Genomic DNA, 21,338 nt, shown 5'->3' on the forward strand with positions numbered 1-21,338 from the left:
ATTTTAGGTCATTAGTTATATAGCAACAAATAACTAATAGACCACATGAGAAATAGTTACAGGACAATATTTGATTATAATAATTCCATTTTACCTTTTTCCCTTGAATTCAGCAATACCAGATCCATAAAACTGAGGAATTCCTAAATAATCAAGCTGTTTGAGTTCTATCCATTTTTTGACTGCAAAGACAAATTTCACAGGAAAAAAGGTATACTTTTTTAGAAAGGTATTTCTTACTTTTGCATAGATGCTTAAACTTATTTAGCTAACTTAAACAGAAATTAGACCTTCCTAAAAACATTTTTTAAAAATCAAATATATCTAGCTAATAGTTGCAAATTCTATTTATCATTATAATTAACATAAAAACATACATGGATTTCTAACATTTTAAAATTTTAAATCAGTTATAACCAAAACAAAAATAGTCATAGTCACTCTACTCAATACTCTGTAATGACCTATATGGGAAAAGAATCTAAAAAAGAGTGGATATGTATATAATATATATATGTATATATGATTCACTTTGCTGTATAGCAGAAACTAACACAACATTGTAAATCCACTATACTCCAAAAAAAATTTTTTTTAATATAAAAAATAAAATATGCAATAACAAACAGAAACAAAAATAGCATAGTCATAAAATGCATTGATATCATTTACACAAATGTTTCTATTCATTAAAAAAAATTAATTCCCTTACATGTTTGTTACATTTTTAAATATAAAATATGTTAACCACCAAAGGATCAGTAGAAAGACAGCTTTTTCTTCCATATTACTAAAAGTCTAAAGCCACAGTAGTCAAAATAAATAAATAAAAGTTGGGCAGAAAAATCATCTTACTCTGAAACTGTTGTACTGAAACTGTTTTGATTAAATTTTGTTTAAAAAAATCAAATCCACTTAATCAGGCAGCTTATTTAATTTTTCACTTCTCTACCATATATGCTTAATGTTTAAGACAGCTCTACTGATAAGCAATGAAGTCTAATGGATTCTGTTTGTCACTGTGACATAGTTTAAGCAGTTAGTAACGACTATAGTCTTAATGCTCAGAAGGTTTCGTTAAAGAAAACAAAGTTAATTATTGAGGTTAGACTCATTATTCTCTTTCCTAAACATAATGTAAAGGACCTTAATTATACTCATATCAATTTCCTTTAAGCTTTACTAGTCCATCTATATCATACAGTATTTATAACATGCTTTTTTTCTTCTTAGCTCTGCTCATATTTATTTCATATTCCAATCCTCTAACTGGTAGTTCTTACATCTGATATCCAGCTCCAATTAATTACTCAACATACAAATATTTAACATTTTTAACTTATTTTCTAAATCATCTTAATGTTTAATCATTTCCATACACTATGCCCGAATCTATTCTATGGTCATTCCTTTTCTTTATAATCTACTGCCCATTTTATTGTCTTTTCCTTATATCCTTTTTATCCAAATGGTTTTTTGTGAAAGAAACAATTTCATTTTACTATCTTTTATACCTAGAGAACCCTTGGTAGCTTAGGTCAACAATCCAGCATTTTATGTAAAGTAAAAGAAATAACTTTTACTTGAAATATATAACCAATTATGTATATAATATCAAGATTTGTATACCATCTGTCTTGTTTTTATATAACAGTTAACTGTATCATTTTACAGTAAAAATTCCTAATTGAAAAGAATTTTCCATAAGGCCAGAAAAAGACAAAAATATTAACAGCCACTTTAGCAAACATATATATGGAAATAGCTTACTTTGCTAATTTTACTTACTACAGTCTCTTTTGGCCGCTCTTTGATAAAATTTAAGTTCTGAAAATAATGGGCCATTTTCCTGATATTCCTATAAAAGAAAAGAACAGTTAACTTTATTAGAAAAAAATTTTTAAGACGGAATTGGTATTTCAACTGTGAAAATGAGTATACATATGTAATATATAATAGTACTTGAATCACAAAAATCTCAGAAAAGCACTAAATAAACAAAGAACCTCATTTTTAACATTTTGTAATGCTATCTCTACACAGTCTTAGACATGAGAAAGTAGTCTTCTTATGGAAAGAACTTACTAAAAACACTGAGAACTGTACACGTACACAGACACTCAATGTGTACTAACATGTATAACAGGGTGGATACACTGCAAACTACCCTGGTGGTTCATTCATACATGAATCTTTACTGAGTGTCTACAATATTTTGTTCATAGTACTAGCCACAGGGGATACAAACAAAAATAAAACCTCATTCCTGCCTTTAAGGACTTTATCATCTAGAGTAGAGAGGAAAAGAAAGGCAGAAGATAGAGAGCTAGATAAGATACAAGGATGATAAATGTCAATGCAGAAGAACAAAATTCTCCAGTCTTTACATTTTAATAATGTGAAAATATATAATATTAGATGTATTGTTAATTAAAATTAAGAAAACTAAGGTGAGAAACATTTTTACAAAAATGAAATGAATAAAGCAGAAAATAAAAATGTCAAATATATGTGAAACACAAATTTAAGAGCAATACTTACCACTTTTATTACATGTCTTGCATCTTTATCTGGGTTATTTATGGGGAAAGCTGCAGAACAAAAGAGAATGAGGAAAACAATAGTTGTTCCCAATTACTGAATGCCTACTATATCTCAGACACTGGACTAAGAACCTCTTATGGTAGGTATCACCTCCATTTTATACAAGATGCTTCTAAGGTTTAACAAGTTGAATAATTTGTTCACTAAGTAGCAGCAGATTGGAGATTGAAACTCACGTGTGACACCACAGCCCACACTCTTTACCACAAACCATACTCAAATATTCTAACACGGAAACCAACAGATTACATCAATCACATAGATCCAAATGTAGGGGAACCTATTTTCTGGATATATAGCATTAAACCAAATAAATGATATATACTATAATCCATTGATTGAATTTTGCTAAATTAAAATCTATGATAATTCAGAAGTGAACACTGATTCATTTTACGTAGAAAGTTCAAAACAACTTCTACTTGGCAAAATTCTAAAATAAATCAAGTTAGAAAGAGAATAAAGTCTCTAAAAAATCATCTCCTGAGCCTAGCAATCAACTATTCCTAAATTAAAGAGTAGGTATCTCATAACATAAGCTCATTTCAATTTCAAGTTATCTTACTTCATTTTATTACTTACCATTTGCATTTTAGACACAGTAATCCAACTTAAGAAAATTCCACTGTTCAAATTCTTAAATCAAATCAATTGTTTCATCTACATTATCTAAATTATTAAAAGATTACTTTGTATTCAAATCTTAATAAGAGAAGTTGACACGTATATTTATTCATATTGTGAAGGTCTAGAATGTTGTCATTCAACTATTTACTCTTCATTCATTTATTCCTTTATTCATTCAACTAACCAATATTTATTTATCAAGAAGCTAGGAATAGGCAAGGCACTGTGTTAAGTGTTTGTCAGGATGATGTTTAAAGGAAACTGAAAGGATTCCCTCCATCCCCCCAGCAAAGTCGGCCACAACGTCCTATCCACTGTATACCACAAACCATGGGGTGTTGCTCCAGGACCTTGATTCAGACATGTATGCTCCCCCATCCATTAAACACTAATGTCTCTGTCACTAACTCCGAGCTCTATCTTCAGTCTTGAAGCTGGGCAAGTAGAGGCCTTGTAGGCCAGTGGGGCGCAGCTCAACAACCATCAAAGAAATAAAGATCTGTAAGAGGCTGCTTAATCTTCAGTGGAATATGCAGATAGAATCTCTCGGTTTGGCATACAGATACCTTTGAGAGCAGTTTGTACCAAGTAGCATATTGGAAATGAAAGAAAATAGTGTGTTCCTCTCTTTGCTATTGTAGAAGACATATGAAGTCCCTTATAACCATAGTGTCATAACTATGAAAGAGAAAAGCATCCCTTTGTGTTCCCCAAAACACATGCTATTCCTTTTGGGATAGACTACCCAAGCTGAACCCAAAGCCTGCACAACCTGTTCCTCCCCCAGCATTGAAAGAGCTGATGGAAGCTATCTGGCTGGTCTGAGGAGCCGATTTTGCAGAAATGTCCAGGTGCTTACAGGAAGGATAATCAACAGTGAGAGGTGGAAGCGCACCTTGGCTGCCCAAGGTGCCCACTGCCCCACCACGGGTAAAGCCCAGGTACAGAATGTCGCCATCCTTTACCCGATTTCATCGAACAAGCCTCTGACAGGCCTCCCATGCTCTAGCTTTCTCCTGGCTTCAATCCGTCTTCTCCAGGATGACCCAGGGGGAACGGAGTCAAGATGACGGAGTAGAAGAACGTGGAGTTCACATCTCCTCACAAGTACACAAGTATGCATCAGAGCAATTCTCTGATGGGCGCTAGTGGGGGACCACTGACACCTAAGGGGATGGGAGGTGCCCCTGTATGACCAGGCCAGGGGTCGGGCCTGAGCTCCTGTGATGGGAGCGCCAAGTTCAAGCTGCTGGACTAACAGAGAACTTCAGGCCCTAGGGAATATTAATCAGTGTGAGCTCTCCCAGAGTTCCTCATCTCGGCACCAAGACCTGGCACCACCCAACTGCCTGCAAACTCCAGTGCTGGACATCTCAGGCCAAACAGCCAGCAAGACAGGAACACAGCCATACTCATCAAAAAAAATGAGATGACAAAAAAATATGTTACAGACGAAGGAGCAAGGTAAAAACCTATAAGACAAAATAAATGAAGAGGAAATAGGCAAGCTCCTTAGAAAAGAATTCAGAGTAATGATAGTAAAGATGATCCAAAATCTGGGAAATAGAATGGAGGCACGGATTGAGAAAATACAAGAAATGTTTAACAAGGACCTAGAAGAACTAACGAACAAACAGAGATGAACAACACAATAACTGAAGTGAAAACTACACTAGAAGGAACCAATAGCAGAATAACTGAGGCAGAAGAACAGATAAGTGAGCTGGATGATAGAATGATGGAAATATTTGCTAAGGAGCAGAATAAAGATAAAAGAATGAAAAGAAATGAGGACTGTCTAAGAGACCTTGCAGACAACATTAAACACACCAACAGTCAAATTATAGGTGTCCCAGAAGAAGAAGAGAAAGAGAAAGGGTCTGAGAAACTATTTGAAGAGATTATCCTCGAAAACTTCCCTAATATGCGAAAGGAAATAGCCACCCAAGTCAGGAAGCACAGAGAGTCCCATACAGGATGAACCCAAGGAGAAACATGCCACAATACCTATTAATCAAACTAACAAAAATTAAATTCAAAGAAAAAATATTAAAAGCAGCAAGGGAAAAGCAACAAAGAACATACAAGGGAATCCCCATAAGGTTATCAGCTGATTTATCAGCAGAAATTCTGGAGGCCAGGAGGGAGGGGCAGGATATATTTAAAGTGCTAAAAGGGAAACACCTACAACCAAGATTACTCTACCCAGCAAGGATCTCATTCAGGCTGATGGAGAAATCAAAAGCTTTACAGTTAAGCAAAAGCTAGGAGAATTCAGCACCACCAAACTAGCTTTACAGCAAATGCTAAAGGAACTTCTCCAGGCAGGAAACACAAGAGAAGAAAAAGACCTACAAAAACAAATGCAAAACAATTAAGAAAATGGTAATAGGAACATACATATCAATGACTACCTTAAATGTAAATGGATTAACTGCTCCAACCAAAAGACACAGGCTGGCTGAATGGATACAAAAACAAGACCCACATATATACTGTGTACAAGAGACCCACTTCAGACCTAGGGACACATACAGACTGAAAGTGAGGGGATGGAAAAAGATATTCCATGCAAAAAGAAATCAAAAGAAAGCCAGAGTAGCAATACTCATATCAGATGAATTAGACTAAAGACTGTTACAAGAGACAAGGAAGGACACTACACAATGATCCAGGGATCAATCCAAGAAGAAGCTATAATAATTGTAAATATTTATGCACCCAACATAGGGGCTCCTCAATACATAGGAAAATGCCAACAGCCATAAAAGGGGAAATCGACAGTAACACATTAATAGTGGGGAACTTTAACACCCCATTTACACCAATGGACAGATCATCCAGACAGAAAACTAATAAGGAAACACAGCTTTAATTGACACAATAGATCAGATAGACATAATTGATATTTATAGGACATTCCACCCAAAAGCAGCAGAATACACTTTCTTCTCAAGCACACATGGAACACTCTCCAGGACAGATCACTTCTTGGGTCACGAATCAAGCCTCAGTAAATTTAAGAAAATTTAAATCATATGGAGCATCTTTTCCCACCACAATGCTACAATGCCATGATTAGAAATCAATTACAGGAAAAAAAAACTGGAAAAAACACAACCACATGGAGGCTAGACAATACACTGCTAAATAACCAAAAGATCACTGAAGACATCGAAGAGGAAACCAAAAAATACATAGAAATAAAGGGCAATGAAAACACGACAACCCAAAACCTATGGGATGCAGCAAAATCAGTTCTAAGAGGGAAGTTTATAACAATACATTCCTACCTCAGGAAACAAGAAAAATCTCAAATAAACAACCTAACCTTATACCTAAGCAACTAGAGGAAGAAGAACAAACAAAACCCTAAGTTAGTAGAGGAAAGAAATCATAAAGATCAGAGCAGAAAGAAATGAAATAGAAATGAAGAAAACAATAGCATAAATCAATGAAAATAAAAGCTGTTTCTTTGAGAAGATAAACAAAATTGGTAAACCTTTAGCAAGACTCATCAAGTAAAAAAGGGAGAGGACTCAAATCAATGAAGCTAGAAATGAAATAGGAGAAATTACAACTGACACCGCAGAAATACAAAGCATCCTAAGGGACTACTACAAGCAACTCTATGCCAATAAAATGGACAACCTGGAAGAAATGGGCAAATTCTTAGAAAGGTACAAACTTATAAGACTGAACCAGGAAGAAATAGAAAATATAAGCAGACCAATTTCACAAGTAATGAAATTGAAACTGCAATAAAAAATCTTCCAACAAACAGAAGTCCAGGACCAGATGGCTTCACAGGTGAATTCTATCAAACATTTAGAGAAGAGCTAACACCCATCCTTCTCAAACTCTTCCAAAAAATTGCAGAGGAAGGAACACTCCCATGCTCATTTAACAAGGCCACCATCACCCTGATACCAAAACCAGACAAAGATATCACAAAAAAGTAAAATTACAGACCAATATAACTGATGAATATGGACACCAAAATCCTCAACAAAATGCTAGCAAACAGAATCCAACAACACATTAAAAGGATCACACACCATGATCAAGTGGGATTTATCCCAGAGATGCAAGGATTCTTCAATATCCACAAATTAATCAACATGATACACCGTATTAACGAATTAAAGAAAACTATATGATCATCTCAATAGATGCAGAAAAAGCTTTCAACAAAAGTCAACACCCATTTATGATCAAAACTCTCCAGAAAGTGGGCAGAGAGGGAACCTACCTGAACATAATAAAGGCCATATACAACAAACCCACAGCAAACATCATTCTCAATGGTGAAAAACTGAAAGCATTTCCTCTACGATCAGGAACAAGACAAGGATGTCTACTCTCGCCACTATTATTCAACATAGTTTTGGAAGTCCTAGCCATGGCAATCAGAGAAGAAAAAGAAATAAAAGGAATACAAATTGGAAAAGAAGAAGTAAAACTGTCATTGTTTGCAGATGACATGACACTATACATAGAAAATCCTAAAGATGCCACCAGAAAACTACTAAAGCTAATCAATTAATTTGGTGGTAAAGTTGCAGAATACAAAATTAATACACAAAAATCTCTTGCATTCCTTCCTGTATACTAACAATGGAAGATCAGAAAGAGAAATTAAGGAAACACTCCCATTTACCACAGTAACAAAAAGAATAAAATACCTATGAATAAACCTACATAAGGTGGTAAAAGACATGTACTCAGAAAACTATAAGACACTGATGATAGAAATCAAACATGACATAAACAAATGGAGATATATACCATGTTCTTGGATTGGAAGAATCAATATTGTGAAAATGACTATACTACCCAAGGCAATCTACAGATTCAATGCAATCCCTATCAAATTACCAATGGCATTTTTCACAGAATTAAAACAAAAAAATTGTACAACTTTTATGGAAACACAGAAGACCCCATAGCCAAAGCAACCTTGAGAAAGAAAAATAGAGCTGGAGGAATCAGACTCCCTGACTTCAGACTATACTACAAAGCTACAGTAATCAAGACAGTATGGTACTGGCACAAAGAAAGAAATACAGATCAATGGAACAGAATAGAAAGCCTGAAGATAAACCCACGCACCTATGTTCAACTAATCTACGACAAAGGAGACAAGGATATACAATGGAGAAAAGATAGTCTCTTCAATAAGTGATGCTGGGAAAACTGGACAGCTACTTGTAAAAGAATGAAATCAACACAATATGCAAAAATAAACTCAAAATGGATTAGAGACCTAAATGAAAAGAATGGACACTATAAAACTCTTAGAGGTAAACATAAGAACACTCTATGACAAATCACAACAAGATCTTTTTTGACCCACCTCCTAGAGCAATGAAAATAAAAACAAAAATAAACAAATGGGACCTAATGAAACTTAAAAGCTTTTGCACAGCAAAGGAAACCATAAACAAGACGAAAAGACAACCCTCACAGTGGGAGAAAATATTTGCAAATGAAGCAATTGAGAAGGGATTAATCTCCAAAATATACAAACAGCTCATGCAGTTCAATATCAAAAAAACAAAAAACCCAATCAAAAAATGGGTGAAAGACCTAAATAGACATTTCTCCAAAGAAAACATACAGATGGCCAACAAACACAGGAAAAGATGCTCAACAACACTAATTATTAGAGAAATACAAATCAAAACTACAAGGAGGTATCACCTCACAAGAATGGCCATCATCAAAAAATCTGCAAACAATAAATGCTGGAAAGGGTCTGGAGAAAAGGGAACTCTTGCACTGTTGGTGGGAATGTAAGTTGACACAGCCACTATGGAGAACAGTATGGAGGTTCCTTAAAAAACTAAAGACAGAACTACCAGATGACCCAGCAATCCCACGACTGGGCATATACTCAGAGAAAACCATAATTCAAAAAGACACATGTACTCCAATGTTCACTGCAGCACTATTTACCACAGCCAGGACATGCAAGCATCCTAAATGCCCATCGACAGATGAATGGATACAGAAGATATAAACAGTGGACTCTCAGCCATAAAAAGGAACAAAACTGGGCCATTTGTAGAGACGTGGATGGACCTAGAGACTGTCATACAGAGTGAAGTAAGTCAGAAAGAGAAAAACAAATATATATTAATGCATATGTGTGGAATCTAGAAAAATGGTACAGATGAACCTATTTGCAAAGCAGAAATAGAGAGACAGGGCAAGAGAATAAATGTATGGTCACCAAGGGGGAGAGGGGGAGGTGGGATGAACTGGAAGATTGTAATTGACATATATACACTACTGGGTATAAAACAGATAACTAATGAGAACCTGCTATATAGCACAGGGAATTCTACTCAGTGCTCTGTGGTAACCAAAATGGGAAGGAGATCCAAAAAAGAGGGGATATATGTATACATATAGCTGATTCACTTCACTGTACAGCAGAAACTAACACAACATTGTAAGGCAACTACACTCCAATAAAAATTTTTTTTTTTAAAAAAGGAAAGTGAAGGGAAAAAAGGTCAAACTAGTATTGAAAACTCTCAGTTAGATTATGATCAAATTCTTCAGGTATATTTTCAGTATATTTACCAAAATGCTATGTCCTCTCATTACTACTCCTAACATTTTTCCTTTGCTCCTAACGCTATCAACTTGTCTTTTCTCTATTAATTCACTTAATAGATGTAAAAAGTATGTTATAAATTTACTAAACTATATAAATTCTACTTCACAGCTAAGCCAACTCATGCACAATTTTCTTAAGCAATCTCCAAAAACTTTGATGTTAGCAATGCTATTAGTCAAAGAAATTACTGATACTTCAATTTTGGTTGGTATTAGATATAAACTGTGAACCCAGACCTCTTTACAGTAAAAAAGAAACTAACTTATTTATATTAATTAAATTTTTCTTTTCCTCTTTATTCATATAGTCATTTCATTTTCACCCACGCAGCAGTCCCAAGGGAACCGCAGGGGGAGTAGATTATCCATACCTAGGAAGGAAAAAACTAAAGAAAGTATAAAAAGAAGAGGTCCAGTCCTAGTATAGAAGAAAGGATGAGAAAAGCCTGTCCTCCCACCCCATGGCAAACTATCTTTACCATTATGGTACCCAAGGCTGGAGAGAAATAGTCCTGCCCTAACCCTGGTCTACTCAGTACAATATTGACTCTAGGCAATGGTCTTTGCTTCCTGAGGTAGAAGGCAGTAGAAACTCCCTGCTTCTTTTCTCAAAGCAAGTATCCAAAACAGCAAATACATCTTTAAACCCAACAAAATGTAAGAAACAGAAAAGCACAAACGGAAAATGAGGGTTTCAATTAGATAAGTAACTTATTATGTTGCAAGTGGGGAAAAAAGATATCCAACCAGTCCAATGTTCTACTCCTTGCTGATTTCAATCAGTGTATCTTTACCGCTTTATAGTCTGAATCTTCCTTTCATATGATTTTACATGAATGTGTTGACAGATACTTGAAACATCCCCACACTTGTCATTTGATAGCTACACAATATTCTCTATAAACTTCCAAGTCAGATTATATTAGAGGGCCTAAATCCAAAATCAATTGACCAGAAAGCTCTTGGAGATGGATTTTGAACAAATAAATTGTCCTAGTGACCATGGAGGTCTCTTTACAGCAATCGATCAGTTAATTAAGTATTTATTTCCTACTATAAATAAATAGAATCCTTCACATTCTAGGTAGTGAAATTAAATAATGACAGAAAACAGACAAAGACAAGGTATCTGCTTTCATAGTCTAGTGGAGAATTCAGACATTCATCAAATACTCATATGGGATGTAAAACTAATTATCACAAGTGTTAAAAGGAGAGGTGGACAGTATGATGAGAATGTACAATTTAATTATACAAAAGGGAATGCTTGTGCAAAAATAGCTGAAGAGGTGATGAAGGGCCAGATGCAAATCTATCTAAGAATTTCTCTCCATGAAAGATTTTAAAAGTTTGAGGTAGGGCTTCCCTGGTGGCGCAGTGGTTGGGAGTCTACCTGCCGATGCAGGGGGACGTGGGTTCGTGACCCGGTCCGGGAGGATCCCACGTGCCACAGAGCGGCTGGGTCCGTGAGCCATGGCCACTGAGCCTGCGCGTCCAGAGCCTGTGCTCTGCAGCAGGAGAGGCCACGGCCGTGAGAGGCCCGCATACCTCAAAAAAAAAAAAACCAAGTAAAAAAAAAAAAAGAAAAAATAAATAAAAGTTTGAGGTATAGCTGAGGAACAGGAAACACATGAGATTTACATCTTGAACAGATCACTACACTGCAATGTGGAGAAAAGACTGAAGGGGAACCAGAGTAGATATAGATAGATTAGTAAGGATTTAATATTGATAGATTAAAGAGAGAACTATAGATTGGATTAGAGTATCAATGGCAGATTAAAAGAATGAGCAGATTCCAGAAATTTCAGAAAGTGAAGCTGATAGGACTTGACCATGGAGGGAAAGGGATCTAGTCTGGTAGGTTATAGCTGACTGATCTATTAGAAGTTGAGAAGAAAGATCAATCATAGACAGTGATAGTGTTGAAAGTAAAGTAGTCTCACATCCTCATTTAAATTTCTGATGAGAAGTCTGATGACCTGATAAGGAACGCATTGTACATTTATATGATATTTGCCTTTCTAGCATCTTTTTTCTATTCATTGGTAACCTCATCTGGTTGTTCCTTTGAGGAACCAAACCTCCCACTATCCATGTAGACCTAGTAGGGGTGCCTATCACAGTGTATCCTCCCTTACATTCCAGAGTTGAGCACATGACCAAGCGTAGCACTTTGGAATGTACAAGCCCACAGGCCACCATAACCAGTTCAGAAAAAGCAAAGTGCCCCAACTAGGTATAAAAGTCTTCCCTAGCATTTGACATTAAAATGCTGCATAACACAAGATAGACCATAAGCTTTAAGGACACCAAAATCCTAGAAATAGCAGCAGTGATCACTTTCCTTCGGTAAATGGAAAATAAAGCCTGATAATAAAATCCAGAACTGAGGAAAGTAGGGTTAAGACAGGGAGAGAGAAAGAGTCCTAGTGACATTGCATAAGCCCTAGAGCTACCCATACCTAAAGCCAGAAAAGCCCTGTACTTCTCACTTACAAGAGTCAATAAATCCCCCTTTTGCTTAAATTCATTTGAATTTCTGACACTGGCAACCAAAGACTTACACAGACTGCAACAACTGTGTTCCATATGTAAGATTATTTTAAAGGTATCGTGTCATAGTTTAATGAGCAGTATTAGGTATTTCATATAAAGCAGGTCTTACATAAACACAAAAAAACAAACAATTCAAGAGGAGGATAATTATGAATTTTTAAGCATGTAATGGATACTTAACATACATATACAAAATAATGATGCATGCTATAATCAATAACATCTTTGATTTGAAAAAAGATGCAAGTAATCATAATAAATTTGAATAGACTAAGCTCACCCTCTAAGGACAGAAATAAGGTTGTTAAAAAAAAATGTATACTAAAACCTAGTGGTGCAGAGAAACAAAATAAAAAGATAAAAAATAAACTAATTAGCCAAAATTAGCTGAAAGAAAGCTGGAATATATATTTTCAAAAGTATGTAAGTCTCAGGAAAGAAGAATTATTAGACATAGAGTTAGTCCACCCTAATCATAAAAGGAACGATTCAACAGAAAGACAAAAATTATGAACTTGAAAGCATCTGATAATGTGCCTTCATAATATATGTCCAAAACAAGCAGAGTTCCAAGAAAAAAAAACTGACAGAGTGAAAAAGATCATGGAAGATTTTAATACAATTCCATAATATATAAGCAAAAATAAATTAAAACAATAGAATTAACAGTGCTTATCTAAAGGCCACATAAAAAACAACAGAAGAATATATTTTCTTTTTAGCCCAACATAAAACATTGTTTTAACTGCCCATATTTTTACCGAGAAAGCAGGTTTCATCAAATATCAAAGAACAAGGATTATTAAGGCTACATTCTGTGACCATAATGCCTGGTCCCTAGGCCAAAAAAGAAATCACAATGAAAATTAGAAAATACACAGGACTATATAATATTGAAAATATTATATTGAATCTAGTTAGGATGTAATTAAAGTGCAAATTTACTGCTTGTTTTTCTCTGATAGAATGTAAGCCTCACAAAGACAGAATAGTTTGTTTTATTTAGATGTATCCCAAGCACCTATTATAAGGCCTACTGGGCATTCTTTAAAATTTTGATGAATAATTTAATGAATGAAAGTAGCATCTAGAAAGAAATTTATATCATTAAAATTTTCATTTTAAGAAAACTGAGGAGTACCCAAAGTGGTGACATAGTAGGCTCCTGCACTTCCCTCCACCGAATATACAGCCACAAACCAAGCAACTCCCTCTGAAAGAGATTCAGAAACTAGCTAAGCAAGGGAGTCCTTAAGCTGAAACAAAAGGATGCCAATTATTAAAATGAAAATATATAAAAGTATAAAACTAGCTGGCAAATACAGTTAAATTCAGAATATGCTAATATTGTAGTGGGTAAACCATTTACAATCTAGTATAAAGGTTAAAAAACAAAAGTATTAGAAAAAACTACATTATAATTTGTTAATGAATACATGGGACAAAAACATGTAAATTTTGACAACAAAAACATAAAATGTGTGGGGGGGAGCATAAAAATGTAGAGTTTTTTGTTACTCAAAGTTAAGTTATCAGCTTAAAACAGCCTGTTACAAGCATAAGATGCTTCATGTAAGCTTTACGGTAATTCCCAAAACAAAAACTTTAGATAAACAAGTGATAAAGAAATCAATGTACATCATTATGAAAAAATCATCAAATCAGAAAGGAGGAGAGCAAGAGAAAAAGAAAGGAACAAAGGAACTACAAATCAACCAGAAAACAATTACCAAAATGGCAACAGTATGTTCACACCTATCAACAATTACTTTAAATGTAAATAAACTAAATTTGCCAAAAGACAGGGCGGTTAAATGGATAAAAAGAATAAGACCCAACTATATGACATCTAAAAGAGGTTGGTTTCTGCTTCAAAGACACACAAGATTGAAAGTGAAGGGATGGAAAAAGATGTCCTATGTAAATGGAAACCAAAACAAAGTAGGGGAAGCTACACTTATCTCAGACAAAATATACTTTAAACCAAAAACTGTTAACAGGAGACATGACCCAGCAATCCCACCACTGGGCATATATCCAGTGAAAACCATAATTCAAAAAGATACATGCACCCCAATGTTCACTGCAGCACTATTTACAATAGACAGGACATGGACGCAACCTAAGTGTCCATCGACAGATGAATGAATAAAGAAGATGTGGCACATATATACAATGGAATATTACTCAGCCATAAAAAGGAATGAAATTGAATTATTTGTAATGAGGTGGATGGACCTAGAGATTATCACACAGAGTGAAGTAAGTCAGAAAGAGAAAAATATCGTGTATTAATGCATATATTTGGAATCTAGAAAAACGGTATAGATGATCTTATTTGCAAAGCAGAAATAGAGACACAGACATATGGAGAACAAATGTATGGATACCAAGGGGGAAAGGGAGGGTGTGGAAGGAACTGGGAGACTGGGATTGACATATATACACTATTGATACTATGTGTAAAATAGATAACTAATGAGAACCTACTGTATAGCACAGGGAACTCTGCTCAACGCTCTGTGGTGACCTAAATGTGAAGGAAATCCAAAAAAGAGGGGATATATGTATACGTATAGCTGATTCATTTTGCTGTTCAGCAGAAACTAATGCAACACTGTAAAGCAACTCTACTCTAATAAAAATTAATTTTAAAAGATAAAAGACAATGAGGATCCTTATATAATGATAAAGGGATCCGTTCATCAAGAGGATATGACAATTGTAAATATCTATGTACCCAAGATAGGTGCACCTAAATATATAAAACAAATATTAATAGATCTGAAGGGGGAAATAGTCTGCAATAGAATAATAGTACAGGGCTTCAATACACTGCTTTCAACAATGGACAGATCATCCAGATAGAAAATCAGTGAGGAAATAAAGGATGTAAACTACATGTTACATAAGAGGGACCTAATAGATATATACAGAACAGTCCATCAAAAGCAGCAGAATACATTCTTCTCAAGCACACATGGAATGTTTTTTAGGATAGATCATGCTAGGTGACAAAGCAAGTCCTAACAAATTTAAGAAACTGAAATCATATCAAGTATCTTTTCTGACCACAATGGTACAAAACTAGGTATCGATTACAAGAGGAAACCTGGAAAATGCATAAGTATGTGGAGATTGAACAATACACTCCTGAACAACCAATGGCTCAAAGAAGAAATTTTTTTTTTTTTTTTTTTTTTTTTTTTTTTTTTTAAAAAAAATTTTTTTTTGTGGTACGCGGGCCTCTATCTGCTGTGGCCTTGCCTGTTGCAGAGCACAGGCTCTGGACACACAGGCTCAGCAGCCATGGCTCACGGGCCCAGCTGCTCCGCAGCATGTGGGATCTTCCCGGACTGGGGCACGAACCCATGTCCCCTGCAGCGATAGGCGGACTCTCAACCACTGCACCACCAGGGAAGCCCTCAAAGAAGAAATTTTTTAAAATCAAGAAATAACTTGAGACAAATGAAAATGGATATACAATGTAGAATATACAAAGAATATACAATGTAGAAACACAACATAACACTACTTATGGGTTACAGCAAAAACAGTTTTAAGAAGGAATTTTATAACAATAAACATCTACACTAAGAAAAAAGAAAAATCCAATATATATTCTAACTTTACATATCAAGGAACTAGAAAAAGAAAAAAGGAAGCTCAAAATTAGTAGAAAAAGAAATAAAGATCAGAATGGAAATAAATAGAGACTAGAAAGACAATTGAAAAGATCAAGTCAGACAAAGACACTACTAGAAAAGAAAATTACAGACCAATATCCCTGATGAAGATACATGCAAAAATACTCAACAAATAATTAACACACTGAATTCAACAGTACATTAAAGGATCATATACCACAATCAAGTAGGATTTATTTTGGGATGCAAAGATGGTTCAACATATGCAAATCAATTAACGTGATAAACTACATTAACAAAATGAAGGATAAAAATCATATGATCATATCAATAGATGCGGAAAAAGCATTTGACAAAATTCAAAATGCTGTCATGATCAAAAAACTCTCAAAAACTGGGTATAGAAGGAACATACCTCAACATAATAAAGGCTAATTATGTGAAGCCCACATCCAACATCACACCCAAAAGTGAAAAGCTGAAAGCTTTTCCTTTAAGATCAAGAACAAGATAAGGATGCCCACTCTCGCCACTTTTATTCAACATAGTACTGGAAGTCCTAGCCAGAGAAATCAGGCAATAAAAAGAAATAAAAGGCATCCAAATTGGGAAGAAAGAATGTAAAATTATCTCTGTTTGTAGATGACATTCTATAGAGAAAATCCTTAAGACTCCAGGATACAAAATCAATATACAAGAATCAAATGTGTTTCCATACACTAATGATGAGGTATCAGAAAGAAAAATTCAGAAAACAATTCCACTTACAGTACCATCAAAAAGAACCCATTACTTAGGAATAAATTTAACCAAGGATGAGAAAGATCTGTACACCAGAGACCTGAAAACATTGATGAAAGAAATGCAGAGGACACAATAAATGGGAAGATATTATGTGCTCATGGATCAGAAGAATCAATAGTGTTAAAACATTCAGACTACCCACGGCAATCTACAGATTCAATGTAATACCTACCAAAATTCCAGTGGCATTTTTCACAGAAATTTCTTAAAAATCCTAAAATTTGTATGCAACCACAAAAGACCCTGAATAGGCAAAGTATACTGAGCAAGAAGAACAAAGCTGGAGGCATCACACTCTCTGATTTCAAACTGTATTACAAAGCTATAATAATCAAAACAGTATGGTACTGGCATAAAAACAGAAGTGTAAATCAATGGTACAGAATAGAGAGTCCATAAATAATTCATGGTCAATTAATTTTTGACAAAGGAGTCAAGAATATACAATGTAGAAAGGACAGGCTCTTCAATAAATGGTGCTGGGAACACTAGATAGCCACATGCAAAAAAATTAAACTGGACCCTTATGTTATACTGTACACAAAAATCAACTCAGAATGGATTTAAAGACTTGAGTGTAAGACCTAAAACCATAAAAGATCCAGAAGAAAACACAGGGGGTTGGCTCCTTCATATCTGTCTTGGTAATGACTGCTTTGGATTTAACACCAAAAACAGAAGCAATAAAAGCAAAAATACATAAGTAGGACTAACTAAAAAACTAAAAATTTCTGCACAGCAAAGGAAACCGTCAACAAAATGAGAAGGCAACCTATGGAGTGAGAGAAAATATTTGCAAACCACATATCCAATATCAAAATATACTTACTAGGATCATACAACTCAATAGCAAAAAAAACCAAATAACCGAATTTTAAAATGGCCAAAGGCTCTTATAGATTTTCTCCAAAGACATTCAAATGGCCAACAGGTGCATGAAACAGTGCTCACCATCACCAATCATCAGGGAAATGCAAATTAAGCCACAGTGAATATTACCTCACACCTGTTAGCAGGGCTATTATCAAATAGACAAGAAGTAACAAATGCTGGTGAGGATGTGGAGAAAAGGAAATGCTTTGTACACTATTGGTAGAAATATAAACTGGTATAACCACTATGGAAAACAATATGGAGGTTCTTCAGGAAATTAAAACTAGAACTACCATGTGATCTAGCAATTCCACTTCCGGGTATACCCAAAGGAAACAAAAGCCTGTTTGAAATGACTCTATAATGTATGATTCCAACTGTATGCCATTCTGGAACAGGGGGCAGAGGGATAAATAGGTGGTACACAGAAGAAACTTAGGGCAGTGAAACTACTCTGTATGATACTATAACGGTGGATACATGACCTCATGCATTGGTCAAAACCCATAAAACTGTACTATATAAGTGAACCCTACTGTAAACTATGGACTTTAGTCAATAAATTGTAACAAAATCACCACACTAATTCAAGACATCAATGCCAAAATTATACAGATTTTGGAACTATCTGATAAAGACTTCAAAGCAACTATTTAAAAAATGTTCCAGCAAATAAATAATGTTCCTTCAAAGCAACTATTTTAAAAATGTTCCACTTTTGGAACAAATGGAAAGACAGACAATGCATCAAAGACATAGAATATACAAAGAAAAAGTTAAATGACACTTTTGGAAATGAAAAATACAATGACAAAAAAAATTTTTTTAATTCATGATTGGGCTCAGTATGATTATAGAGATAACACATGAAAGAGTCACTGAACTTTAGGATGGATCAATAAAAATGTATCCAACCTGAAAAACAGCAAGATAGAGTATGGAAAAATTGAACAGAGTCTCAGGATCCTGTAGGCAATAACAAAACATTTAACACTCATGATATTGGAGTTCCAGAGGTAGAGAGGTAAGAGTGTGCTGCTGAAAAAATATTTGATAAATAATGGCTGAAATGTCCCAAATTTTATATATACATAAACCTACAGTTCAGTGAATCCCCATGGGGATAAACTCAAAGAAATCAATACCCAGACACATATAATCAAACTACTGAAAGCGAAAACAAAGAAAAACCTTGAAAGGCGCTGGAGTAAAAAATAAATTAACTACAGGGTAAAATGACTCAAATTACTGTGGATTTCTCATCGAAACCCTGAAGACCAGAAGGAAGAGTCACAACATGTTTGAAGTGCTGAAAAGAACAGTCAATCCAGTATCCAGCAAAAATATCCTTCTGGAATTAAAGCTAAATAAAGACATTCTCAAGTGAAGAATAACTAAGAGTAGCCATAGCCAGCAGATCTGCTATATAAGAATTGCTAAAGAAATATTCAGAAAAGAAAAGAAAATCATACAAGGAAATGTGAGCTATCAGGAATAAAAGAAGAGAAAAAAATGGTAAATATTGGGAAAATGTAATGGATTATGCTTTCCTTCAGTTAAAATGTGTTTGATAGTTAAAGCAAAAATTATAATATGGTCTGGGGGAATTTAAGTTAATATAGATGTAATATATGACAACTAAAACGTATCAGAATTCGTGGGATTCTGTCAGAGAAGGACTTAGAAACAAATTTAGCATTGAACACTTATACTACAAAAGAAGAAAGATTCAAATAAGTAAGTTTCCACCTAAGGGAATTAGGGGGAAAAAAGGGCAAACTAAACCCAAAACAAATGGAAGGAAGGAGATAAAAAAGAAAAAAAAAAACAAACTGGTGAGATTGAAAACAGAAAAATACAGTAAATCCCCAAAACCAAGAGCTGTTTCTTTGAAATGATCAATAAAATTTACAAACCCATTGTCAAGACTAACAAAAAAGAAAAGCAAAAAAAGAGAAAAATGATCCATATAAGGAATGAAAAAGGAGTATCACTATAGAAACTGCTAACATTAAAAGTATAATAAACTAATACTATGAACAACTCTATACATAGAAATTTGACAACTTATATGGAATGGAACAATTGCTTAAAATTCACAAACTACTAAAAGTTACCTGATATGAAGCAAATAACCAAACAAGTCCCAGGTGAAATCAAGTTCTAAACAAACAAACAAACAAACATCCTTTGGAAAAAGGTATCTCTAACCCCAGATGGCTTCACTGTAGAATTCTACAAAACACATGAAAAACAAGTAACATCAATTCTATATATTCACTTCCAGAAAGCAAAAAAGGAGGGAATAATTCACAACTCATTTTATGAAACCAGCATTACCCTAAAACCAAAACCAAAACCAAGCAAAGACAGTAGGGGGACAAAAAAAGAAAGAAAGAAAAAGAAAACTATAGACCAATATCCTCCCCTCATAATGCTGATGCAAAAGAAAAAAAAAAAGAAATCAATGTCATCACCATATTAAGAATCTAAAAAAGAAAAACCAAATGATCCTATCAATTGATGCAGAAAAAGTATTTGACAAAATTCGATACCCATTCAGGATAAAAACTCTCAGTATAGTGAGGAGTGCTTCCTCAATTTGAAAAAGAATACTACAAACAACCTATAGCTAACATTATACTAAGTGATGAGGGCTGAATGCTTTCTCCCTTAAACTGGGAATAGTCAAGGACGTCCACTCTCACCATTCCTACTCAATAAAGTGCTGGAAGTCCTAGCCAGTGCAAGGAGTCAGGAAACAAAAAGTACACAGATTCGAAAGGAAGAAATAAAGTGATCCCTACTTGCAGATGACAAGATGACAAGATTATCTATATAGAAAATTCCAAAGAATCTGAAAAAAAAAAAATCCTAGGACTAATAAGTAAATTTACCAAGATGATAGGACGTATAGTCAACAAGCAAAAATCAACTGTATTTTTATATACTAATAATGTACAATTGGAAACCAAAATTACAAAAGCAATACCATTTTTAATAGCATCAAAAATTTAAAAAGAAAAAGAGAAAAACTTACATATATACCTAAAAGTACATGTACAGGACCAATATGCCAAAAGCCAAAATGCTGATGAAAGCAATCAAAGACCTAAAGAAGTGGAGAGAGATACTCTATTTGTGGATTGAAGAATCAACATTAAAAATGTCAATTCTTCAAAATTTTGTCTCTGACAAAAGAGAGGCAAAAATATTATTGAAAACAAACACACAATATACAACTTTGGCAGAAAATGCAAAAAGGAAAACAGTAGGCTTCAAGGGGGAGGTGAACTTAAATTAAACACTATTTGAATACATAGAAACTCGAGATAGAATGCAGGTCATAAACAAAACAAGCAAGACAATATTGGTATTGATTTCCATGCTTGGGTTCCAAGACTATGACATATAAAAATTCTGATTTTTCTTTACATTTACTACTAATAAATCACCACGCACAATTTTTAAAATGAGTTCTTGTACAGTTGGGGAAGAAAGATCTTATTCTCTATAATGCTGTTAAGTCCCCTCCAAATATAAATCATTTCTTATTAATTGCTTATTCAACTCTGTAGCTTATTAATTATTGTAGCA

At 34.4% G+C, this 21,338-nt stretch overlaps 1 protein-coding gene across 3 annotated transcripts in view; it reads right to left on the minus strand.

Annotated features, from left to right (window-relative positions):
- Positions 1-21,338, minus strand: part of VRK2 (VRK serine/threonine kinase 2) — a 90,279-nt gene that overhangs the window by 51,823 nt on the left and 17,118 nt on the right. For all 3 annotated transcript variants that reach the window (XM_024752992.1, XM_024752990.1, XM_024752991.1), the window contains exons 3-5: positions 2,542-2,591; positions 1,789-1,858; positions 95-182 (exon numbers count right to left, since the gene is read on the minus strand). In XM_024752992.1, the coding sequence (XP_024608760.1) occupies positions 95-182; positions 1,789-1,858; positions 2,542-2,591 (208 nt within the window). The remainder of the gene's footprint in view (positions 1-94; positions 183-1,788; positions 1,859-2,541; positions 2,592-21,338) is intronic.

Source organism: Neophocaena asiaeorientalis, unplaced genomic scaffold (assembly GCF_003031525.2).
Source record: "Neophocaena asiaeorientalis asiaeorientalis breed wild unplaced genomic scaffold, Neophocaena_asiaeorientalis_V1.1 scaffold100, whole genome shotgun sequence".
In the NCBI taxonomy this organism is placed as follows: Eukaryota; Metazoa; Chordata; class Mammalia; order Artiodactyla; family Phocoenidae; genus Neophocaena; species Neophocaena asiaeorientalis.